General features: G+C 38.7%; 1 protein-coding gene across 1 annotated transcript in view; it reads right to left on the minus strand.

Moving 5' to 3' along the window:
• Positions 1 to 11,559, minus strand: part of POLR2B (RNA polymerase II subunit B) — a 45,181-nt gene that overhangs the window by 30,240 nt on the left and 3,382 nt on the right. The window contains exons 2-6 of the mRNA XM_006730828.3: positions 8,151 to 8,223; positions 6,174 to 6,324; positions 3,131 to 3,243; positions 2,790 to 3,009; positions 2,264 to 2,422 (exon numbers count right to left, since the gene is read on the minus strand). Coding sequence (XP_006730891.1) covers positions 2,264 to 2,422; positions 2,790 to 3,009; positions 3,131 to 3,243; positions 6,174 to 6,324; positions 8,151 to 8,223 — 716 coding nt within the window. The remainder of the gene's footprint in view (positions 1 to 2,263; positions 2,423 to 2,789; positions 3,010 to 3,130; positions 3,244 to 6,173; positions 6,325 to 8,150; positions 8,224 to 11,559) is intronic.

The raw sequence follows: 11,559 nt of genomic DNA on the forward strand, positions 1-11,559 counted from the left end.
GTTAAGAAAAAAAAAAAAGAAGAAGATAGCAGGAGGGAAGAATGAAGGGGGGGAAATCGGAGGGGGAGACGAACCATGAGAGACAATGGACTCTGAAAAACAAACTGAGGGTTCTAGAGGGGAGGGGGGTGGGAGGATGGGTTAGCCGGGTGATGGGTATTAAAGAGGGCACATTCTGCATGGAGCACTGGGTGTTATGCACAAACAATGAATCATGGAACACTACATCTAAAACTAATGATGTAATGTATGGTGATTAACATAACAATAAAAAATTAAAAAGAAAAAAAAAGTTGTAGGCTCTACCAACTGAGCCAGTCAGGTGCGCCAGATGATTTTCCTTTCTCTGCCTTTAATTCATTCATTTTGCCCATAGCTGCCACGATAATTTAATATACTGTTTTCATTTCTTTGCGCTCATGATCTAGGCCAATGCTTCTCAACAAAGACTGTACATCAATTACACCTGAGATCTTTTCCAAACACTTGTACTTGGGCCCCATTCTACCTCTATTTACAAGTAAAAATCATTTTAATTCTTTAAAACACCTATTCTACATATGTGTTTAACTTCAGGTAGTTAAAATGCTCTAATCTTCAAGTTTTTCATTTTTGTAAGACTTAAAAAGGTGGTACTAGGCTCTACAAAACTGTTTGCAAGGCACAAGAGTAGAAACCTAAATGTCCATCAAAAGGGAAAAGGTTAAATAAATTATGCTACATCTACATATGGCATATAACAGCTCCAAAATAATGATCAAGTGCTCATCTAAACATGTTTTTAAAGGATACCAGCAAAGTTCAAACAGTGTGTATCACATGCTCCCATTTGTATTTTTTGCATTAAGATTATTTCTGAACCGATTCATGAGAAATTATCAAAAGCAGCTGCCTCTGGGGAAAGGAAGGGTCAAAGGAAGACTACTTTTGATAGTATACTCTTTTTTTCTACTTTTGAACTATTTTAATGTGCATGTATGACTTATTCAAAACAAAATATAATAAAAACCGTACCTGAAATTAAAGAGGCAATTACAACTACTTTAGAAGATAGTTGTAAACATAAAATCAAGCAATCTGAGTAACAAAACAGGCACACAGCAAATATTCAAGAAAGGCTACCCTATTTTTTTTTATAAAGATTTTATTTATTGGGGCGCCTGGGTGGCTCAGTTGGTTAAGCGTCTCCCTTCTATTCAGGTCATGAGCCCAAGGTTCTGGGATCAAGCCCCAGTCCGGCTCCCTGCTCAGTGGGGAGCCTGCTTCTCTCTCTCCCTCTGCAGCTTCCCATGCTTGTGCTCTCCCTGTCAAATAAATAAAACCTTAAAAAAAAAAAAAAGACTTCATTTATTTATTTATTTGAGAGAGAGAGAGAGCATGCTCCAGTAGTGTGCGGAGGGGCAGTGGGAGAGGGAGAGGAAATGTCCAGTAGACTCCGCATTGAGCACAGAGACCACAATGAGCAGGGAGCCCGACACGGAGCTCAATCTCACAACCCTGAGATCATAACCTGAGCCAAAATCAAGAGTAGGACGCTCAACCGACTGAGCCACCCAGGCGCCCCAAGGCCAGGTATTATTATTACAAGTAACATACCCATGGTAGGCAGCTTCTAAGATGGTGCCCAAGGACTCCCACCTACTACTCTTATTGCCTTGTGCAATTCCCTCCCCTTGACAATGGGATGAACATACCGGCTTACATTTAACAAAGAGAACATGATAAAAATGATAGGACGCTGCTTCTAAGATTAAGTTATAAAAGCCTGTGATTTCCATCTTGCTTGTTCTCTCTATGGCTCCTGTCAATTACTCTCCCTGATGAAGCAAGCTGCCATGTTGTCAGCAGCTACATGGAAGAGAACCACATGGCCAAGAACTGAGGGTTCAAGCCAACAGTCAGGAAAGAACTGAGTCTCTCAGTTCAACAGCCCACAGAGAACTGAATCCTGCAGACAACCATGTGAAATGAGCATTAACATTACTGCAGGTCAGGCAAACACCTTGACTGCAGCCTTGTAAAAGATGCTCAGCCAGAGGACCCAGTGAAGCCACACCCCCATTCTGGATTCACAGAAACTGTGAGATGATAAATGTTGCTACTGGAGTAATTTGCTACTAGCAATAAGTAAATAATAAAACACCTACATATAACACTGACAATATACTCCAGAAAAACTTTTTTGACTAAGAATGCAGTCTGATAAATTATAAGACTAGACAAAAAAAAATAAATCCAAACAGTATCATATTCCAGTCCATACCTGTCCCCCTCTTGCCAGCATGCTAACCCAAATAGTACTGGTGGGTCGCGAAGAATTCTCCAGACATGATCTACACTCTCCCGTGTAGGCATATTTAGAATCCTTTTTGGCAAACACATAGACTGTGTTTGTTGCCATTTTCTCTTGAGCAATCAGAACCTATATGGACAACAAAAAAGTTATGCCATAAAACCCACAGGTCTTTGAAGTAGAAAGAAGAGTAAAATCTGCATCTTAATTTAATCTGATCACATGGGCTCATTGAAACATCAATTCTTGAACTTTACAAACTCCATTTTACATAAATGCTTCACAGAAACACATAAGCTCAAACAACACCAAATTTCTAGTGTTTATCATATATAGCTAAATAAAATTCTGGTTTACGTAAGTTTAGCTGTCACCCCCTAAATAATTCAATTACCACTTCCAGGTTATTCTGTATCCAAATTTACTTTTTAATTTGAACTTTCATAACTTAAATCTTAATTATGATATTGTAATTTTCTTTAAATAATGCTTATACCTTTTCTGATCCATTAATAATGAAATATCCACCAGGATCCAAGGGGCATTCATTTAACTCACAAAGATCACGATCTGTTAAGCCATTCAACAGGCAATAAGTTGAACGCAACATAATTGGAATTTTTCCTATAAAAGTTTTCTGATGTTGAGTTTGAAGTTGTTCTTCACCTTCCTTAATGACTGTTTTTGTTATATCAACATAAAGTGGAGCAGAATACCTTTAGAAACAAAAGTAAGATCACAAGTTATAGTAACGTATTTGCTAAACTCTCAATTGAACTGGTCAAAATTACATTTTCTGAACTGTATTTCAATATCAATTGTTGGAAAAATTCTTACGTGAGATTTCTTAATCTGGCCTCATTTGGCATCATTGGTGAAGGAGCACCATCTCTTTCCCAATGGGTAGGTTTGGAGAGGTAAATTTGTTCAAACTTCAGCAAGTATCTTGGCTAAAAGGAAACCAAAAAACATGAAAAGGGTAACTTTTTTCCATAAAAGTTTTAATAATTCCATTTTAATCAACATTAACATTTTGACTAGAAGCAGCTCTAGAAACTGCTGAACTTAACCCACTTTACTAATACAAGGACTCTCCAAAGCCAATATCCATATTCCATAGATGTCAAGTTGAATACTTAATTGCTTTCTTAAGACAAAAGACAGTCTTAAAATATCCCAAGTAAATAAAGACGATGCACATATCTCATATGCTCTGTGTCAAATAATTAAAAGGATTTGTGTAAATAATCTATATAGTTTTGTTTTTTTTTTTTTAAGATTTTATTTATTTATTTGACAGAGAAAGACACAGCGAGAGAGGGAACACAAACAGGGAGTGGGAGAGGGAGAAGCAGACTCCCTGCCGAGCAGGGAGCCCGATGCGGGACTCGATCCCGGGACTCCAGGATCATGACCTGAGCCGAAGGCAGTCGCTTAACCAACTGAGCCACCCAGGCGCCCAATAATCTATATAGTTTTATGTGCCCTCTCCTTGGTTAAGACCATAAGTAGAAAGTTACCAGAAAAGATAAATTCAGACAATTAGGACCATGCTCTAATCTATTCAACAAAACACCAAAAAAATAACCTAACTCTTCAATATACAAAAAAACCCTAATTACTCTATAAAGGACTGAGAACTTCCAACTTCCAACCCTGACTATAGCTCAGCCCACTCAAAAAAAAAAAAAAAAAGTTTTCAATTAATATCTATTCGCTCCCCAAAACAAGATCCATGAGGACTTTCCAGAAATAAATGGATAGTAGGTTTCTCTCTAAACCAAATCTCAAAGAGACAATGGGACTAAACAGACCAGTAACCGTAATTAACACCCAAGTTCCCCAAACTGGAGTAGATAAAGGGCAGAAAGAACTGGTGGTGATAATGAACCAAAGGGAAGCCATCCCTCTACTCCTTATTTCTACCATCACCCTAGTCTAGAACACTATTATCTTTTTTTTTTTTTTAAAGATTTTATTTGACGGAGAGAGACACAGCGAGAGAGGGAACACAAGCGGGGGAGTGGGAGAGGGAGAAGCAGGCTTCCCGTGGAGCAGGGAGCCCGATGCAGGGCTCGATCCCAGGACCCTAGGATCAGGACCTGAGCCGAAGGCAGTCACTTAACGACTGAGCCACCCAGGCGCCCCTAGAACACTATTATCTTAAGCCTAGGCTATTCAAAGGTTTTTATCTGTCTCTAGCCTCTTCCCACTCCCAACTAAAAACCATTTCCAAAGTAACCTTCCTAAAATAATGCTTTATGTACATTCTTTGACAATCTTTCAACAATTCCTAATGACATCCAAAGCCTGTGACAATCTCATTCTATCTTAACTTCCACTAACACCTATCAAACACAGATCAAGCCAAAAATCATATACTGACTATTGTGGTCATTCCATCCCCAAGCCAAATAATACCAAGTATTTTCTTGCTGAACCTCCTAAGTATCTTTTCTCTACTAGGACAAGTCCTACCTTGCCCTTCATGGTCAGCTTAAGTCTCCCCCCATCTTTTCCACCAAGTTCTTTTCTTTTTTTAAAGATTTTATTTATTTATTTGACAGAGAGACACAGCCAGAGAGGGAACACAAGCAGGGGGAGTGGGAGAGGCAGAAGCAGGCTTCCCACGGAGCAGGGAGCCTGATGCGGGGCTCGATCCCAGGACCCTGGGATCATGACCTGAGCTGAAGGCAGACACTTAACAACTGAGCCACCCAGGCGCCCCTCCACCAAGTTCTGATACTCCAGCCTCAGATCTCTTCCTCGATTTTACTTAATAGTAGTGGCACTTTGAGTCTGTTATATTATTATCTCTTTTGTTTTGCAAATACGAGGAAGAGAAAATGCCATTAAAAAAAAAAAGCCCATTTTTCCAGCACAATGCCAGAAGAGCTGATTATTTTTGTTCTTAAGAGCAAAAGTCTATGCAGCATCTCGAACCAGAATGAGAATAGATCAGCCCTTAGGAGATTAGCTACAGAAAAGGACTGAACTTAACTACAAATAAAAAAAAAGACTGAACTGGGGCTCTCCCTGACTCACTTTGTTTTTCAGTTTCTCCATCTCTCTTCTCAAAAACTAGGGACAGCTATTACTTTGGACTATATACTTCTTTACAATCACTCATGTAAAACCAGATTATAAAATTATACCCTTGTTATGATTTTAACAATGCTAAGAACATACACATGTGTAACCAAAGACTGTGAGGAATTTAGAAAAACTAAAATAGCTGGTATGTTTGGGTGATTTTCTTTTATTATCTCTTATATTGTTATAATAATGTATTCCTTACAAAAGATAAGAAGGAGAAAAGTCCTTCAAATACATTTTCTTTCATGATTACTTACTGTGAAAGAAAAAAGGCTTTCTGAAGCAATATGACTATTTGTGGCTTGCTTCTCCTACTAGTTCATCGTATTTCTAAGTTCTCTCTCCCCAACTAAATCCCTACTATCTGAATAAGGATTAGGGTTTTGGATTACTTGCAAAAATGTATCTCTTCATTAGTAAGAATAAATCGGGGGGGGGGGCACCTGGGTGGCTTAGTTGGTTAAGCGACTGCCTTCGGCTGGGGTCATGATCCTGGAGTCCTGGGATCGAGTCCCACATCAGGCTCCCTGCTCGGCGGGGAGTCTGCTTCTCCCTCTGACCCTCCCCCCCCAATGCTCTCTCTCTCTTTCTCAAATAAATAAATAAAATCTTAAAAAAAAAAAAAAGAAGAAATCAGGAACTGTAAGGTAAAAGATGCTGTAAGTACCCTGCTAAAACACCTACTTTTTTTTCTTTTACCTGTAGGCCAGGTGAGAAAAGGACTGAAGTTCCAAATCAAAACTCTTCTTTCACATATGTTACTTTATTAGAATAACCATCTTACCGGTTCTTCAACTTCTCCGCTAGCATGCTGAGCTTCAGCTTGTAGGTCTATAGGTGGGGCATCTTCCACAATTCTTTGAACAGACATCTGAATAAACTCATCAAAAGAATCCAGCTGTTGTCTGACCAAGCCTTTCTCATCAAAATAGGAACTGGGAAAATATTGCAGTTTATAACCAGTTACAAGTCAGTGATTTTCTAGCATATTTCCTCATTTTCATTATAATTAAATCCAACAAATAATCAATTGTTAAATACCAACCACTATAAGCACATCATTATACAGATACTATGAGTTATCCAAAAACAGGGTGAGACCAGGTTTCTTTGTAGAATTTGTTAAGTTTCAGCAAACAAGACTTATGGGTAAAATAATTAAAGCACAACAAAAAAACTATAAGGAAGCACTAATATAAATGTCCTTTATAAGTTTTATCCAACCTCTTTTTCTAAGTTTTATTTATTTAAGTAATCTCTACAGCCCATGTGGGGCTCAAACTCATGACCCCAAGATCAAGAGCTGCATACTCCTCTGACTGAGCCAGCCAGGCGCCCTTCATCCAACCCCTTTGAAACATTTCTTCAAACTGTTTTTTTCCCCCAAGATTTTATTTATTTATTTGACAGAGAGAGAGCAAAAAGAGGGAACACAAGCAGGGGGAGGGGGGGGGAGTGGGGGAGGGAGAAGCAGGCTTCCCACAGAGCAGGGAGCCTGATGCGGGGCTTGATCCCAGGACACTGGGATCATGACTGAGCCGAAGGCAGACGCTTAACGACTGAGCCACCCAGGAGCCCCTTAATACGAAGTTTTTATAGCCCATGTTTAGTAGTAAAAATATACATCTACATCTCAAAATCTCAATATATTTTTAATAAAACAAGGTTCAAGAAGGTTCAGTTATACTCCAAATACAACTGGTACAATGTTGGAAGCATATGTTCTTTGAAAAGGAAGAGACTGTCAACCAAGAGGATGTGCATCTTGGAGATGAAGGGGCTCAAAGAGACAGCATTCCGTTACTATATAGACAGCAATTGTCAGTTTGATAAAAGAGCAGAGTTGTGTAGCATTTTATATCCTAACACAGCAAGATGTTACTTCAATACTTAGAAAGTTATTTTTCTTACCTACATGTAAGGCTTCTGAGTTTTGTTACATTTTAATTAACACTTAGAATTGGATGGGAATTTCGGCTGAAACACAACCTAATGTAACTTTATCCATTTAAAATAATAAGAAAACCCAAAAATAAACACCAGTAATGGAAAAAAATGGGCATCACATGCCTCCTGATAGACTGCAGAGAGAACATCACTGCTGCCAAAAGTAATCATTTGAATCTAATTATGAGGAAACATCAGAAAAACCCAAACTGAGGGGCATTCTAAAAAGCAACTGGCCTGTATTCTTCAAAAATGCCAAGGTCAAAAAAAAAAAAAAAGAGGAAAACTGAGGAACTGTTCTAAATTACAGGAGACAAAAAATAAGTCATGAAAACTAAATGCAATATGTAATCCTAGGATGGATCCAGGATGAGAAAAAAATGTATTTTGCTATGAACAACATTAGTGGGACAACTGGCAAAATTTGGGTAAGATCTGTAGATTAAATTATTGTATTAATATCAATTTTCTGATTTTGATGACTTATGATTATGTAAAAGAATATTCTTAGGTCTGCAACTTACTCTCAAATGTCTCAGGAAAAAAATATTCAGAGAAAGGGAAAAAAAGGCAAAGAAAGTATGTAAGGTTAACATCTAGGGAACCTGAGTGAAATGTATATATGAATTCTTTGTGTAACTTTACTTAAGTCTGAAATACTTTAAAAGTTCAAGTTAAATACATAAATAGAGAAACCAGTTCTCATGTAGCATATTCATATAAACATCTAATTTTCAAGAAAAGAATAAGCAGGAAATCCCTTTATAGGTTATTGTGCCTTTTAAGGCTTACTAAGTTTGGTCTCAAAAGTTACCTGATTACAATCCAGCATGCTTCTTGCCACAAGTCTGGGGTGATTTCATCATCATCTTCATCATATTGCATGTCTGCAAAAACCAAAAATATTGTACCCGTGTGCAATAAAATGCTAATAGTTAACATCTCGCTATGATTTGAAGTAGCAGAAACATATTTACTCTCTGTTAAATAAAAAGCAATCCTTTTACCCCACTTTTCTAAACTTTCACTTAATTGAATTACTAATATATTACAATATACACAGGTACACATCTATGTATACAAAGGTCTACGTCACATAGGTATTCTCCCAGTATACACTACAAAGGTTTAGTATAAGTTGTGTGAATTTGTTAATATTCCATCTTCTGCAGGAAGTCCACGTAATTCTCGTTAATAGCTAACTATAATGATAACTAGGAGCAAGCATGTAGTCTTCTTCAGAGACTGGAGTGAAAGATTAGGGTAAGGAAGTAAAGCCAGAGAAGGGTTCCAATAGCTGGGCAATACCCTAAGGTACAGTGGTTTATTACAGCAACATTTAATACAGGTAAAGGTATGACAGACTGTATTTTCCAAAGATGGCCACAACTATAGCTTCATTTCACATGTTCTTTTATAATGTCATCTTGATATGCCTACCATCAAGATACAGGGGTCTATTTTTCCTCCCCTTAAATCTGGGTGGGTCTCTGACACTGCCATAACTAAAAGAAAGCAGCTGAAGCCACACTACATGACTTAAAAAGCTAGGTAAGAAAAGGCAATGCAATTCCACCTTGTTTACTGAAACATGTGTTTCTGGAACTCTGAGTGGCCATTAGTTAAGTCCTACTACTCTAAGGCTTGTATAGTACAAGGAAGCCCAAATCATATGGAGAAGACACTTACAGATGCTCCCGTCAATCCTGGTCCTTGAGTCCTGCTAGGCTAGGTGCCAGACATCTGAGTAATAAACACTCTAGATCTTCAAGGCCCCAGTTGTCAACACCCAAACTTTGAGTCTTTGCATTGAACCACTGACATCACGGAGCAAACAAGTCATTCCTACTATGCTCTATCCAAATTCCTAACCCACCGAATCCATGAGCACATTAATTTTTAAGCAGCCAAATTTTAGGGTAGTTATGCAGCAATAGTAGTCTGAACAATAGGGGATTTGAAAAATCAGAGTGCACTGGTCCTCTGCTATTGGTCTCATCATCTTATGTAAAAGAGAAGTGTGCTGTATTTTTGTTTTTATATTCTAACTTATATAGCCTGTAAAACTTAAGAGCTTTCAATTCAAAATTTAATACATGTTCAAAACAAATTATATAATAAATGCTTCTTGAACAAATTGGAATTACTGATTCCTATACACGGCGGGGGGGAGTGGTAAGAAAAACAAAGGTATCTAAAATAGCTCAGAGATATCTAGCTTTGATGACAGATTAGAGGTTAATATCACAGCCACATAGAGAAGCAAGAAGGTGGGAAAAAGAGAGAAATGAGGAGGTTAGCTTTAGGTACACTTGTGAATCATTTATCCCTTTAAATACCTGCAGTAAACAACTGGCTATAAATATAAAACTCAAATAAGGGGTCTAAATTACAAAAAGCTAAGAATCATTAACAAGTGGTTGGTAGCATACGGACAGCTTCCATAGAGAAGAAGACTAAAGGCAGGATATTAAGGAAAACCTCTATTAGAGTCATGTGAAAAAAAAATGACTCCACGAAGGAGACTCATTTACTCATTCATCCATTCCCATTCATCAAATACTTATTGAATGTATTTACTATATCCCAGGCATTGGAAACACAACTTTCAATAAGATAAAAGATGACTGTATCCTCAGGGAGATTATCACCTACTGGAGGGATACAAACAAGATGAAGTCAATTAAGATGAAGAACAACGTTAGGGTAGATTTCCCAAAAGCTGAGCTGAGCAGAGACCTCATGTATGAATAAATAGGAGTAAACCAGGCAAAAGGAAAGGGTGAGGATGGGAGGGGTAGAGAAAGTAGTCTTTCAAAAAGAAAAAACAATTTGCACAAAAGACTCCAAAAAATGAAAGCTATTGAAGGAATGAAAGAAGGCTAATGTAGCTGAAGCATGAAGTGTGAAGTTGGAGTGGTTAAAGAGACTGGTCTTTACCAACAGAGCTTTGAGGAACCACCCTAAGATTTTAACAAGGGTGTGGCTAGATCAGATTTTCATTTCTGAAAGATCACTATGGCCATAGTATGGACAGTGAATGGAAAGGAAAGAAACCTGGAGCACACAAACCAGTTGAGAATCTGGAGAAGTAACCTAGGTAAGAGATGGTAGTGGCCCGAACTAAAAATTGTGGCAGAGGTGACAGACAACTGACCAGATTTGACATATTTAGGAGACAGAATCCTCAGGACTTGGTGGCTTATTAGATGATGGGGGCAGAAGAGAGGAATCAAGAATGATGCCCAGGCTTCTGGCTTCAACAACACAAGGGGGGATACCACTCACTGAGATGGAGAACACAGGACAAAGCAGATTAGGAAGGTGGATGAGTAAAGGAAAATAGCTCAGTCTGGGCAGTGACAAGTTTGAGTAGCTTAGAGCACATCCAAGTGAAGTTGTCCAGTGGCAGTTAGATATGTAAGACATCTGGACTGGAAATATAAATTCAAAGTCATCCACATACAAACAGTACCTGAAGCCATGGAGAAGAGATGGAATCCTCCAGAAATAATACGAATAGAAGAGAATGAGAAGAAATGTCAGACAGGTAAGAAGAATTACGTGAGAGTTATGTGGCAGAAGGAAGGAGTGAGCTTCCAAGAGGAAGTAATCAACAATGTTGACTACCACAGGGTCTGGATAAGGTTTGAAAAATGTCCCTCTGATCTATCAACTGAGAAGTGACTAACATTTTTTTTTTTTAAGATTTTATTTATTTATTTGAGAGAGAGAGAGAGCATGAGAGGAGAGAGGGTCAGAGGGAGAAGCAGACTCCCTGCTGAGCTGGGAGCCTGATGTGGGACTCGATCCTGGGACTCCAGGATCATGACCTGGGCTGAAAGCAGTCGCCTAATCAACTGAGCCACCCAGGCGCCCGAAGTGACTGACATTCTTATTAAGAGCTGTTTTACCTTTCGGCCAGAACCGCATCTTCCAGCAATTCGCCAAAATGACCAACACAAAGGGAAAGAGGAGAGGTACCTGCTATATGTTCTCTAGGCCTTTTAGAAAACATGGAGTTGGGCGCCTGGGTGGCTCAGTCGGTTAAGCGACTGCCTTCAGCTCAGGTCATGATCCTGGAGTCCCGGGATCGAGTCCCACATCGGGCTCCCTGCTCAGAGGGGAGTCTGCTTCTCCCTCTGACCCTCCTCCCTCTCATGCTCTCTGTCTCTCATTCTCTCTCTCACAAATAAAATCTTAAAAAAAAAAAAATAAAAAAA

The sequence above is a fragment of the Leptonychotes weddellii genome, chromosome 2 (genome assembly GCF_054177405.1).
Source record: "Leptonychotes weddellii isolate Sample4059 chromosome 2, ASM5417740v2, whole genome shotgun sequence".
NCBI lineage: Eukaryota > Metazoa > Chordata > Mammalia > Carnivora > Phocidae > Leptonychotes > Leptonychotes weddellii.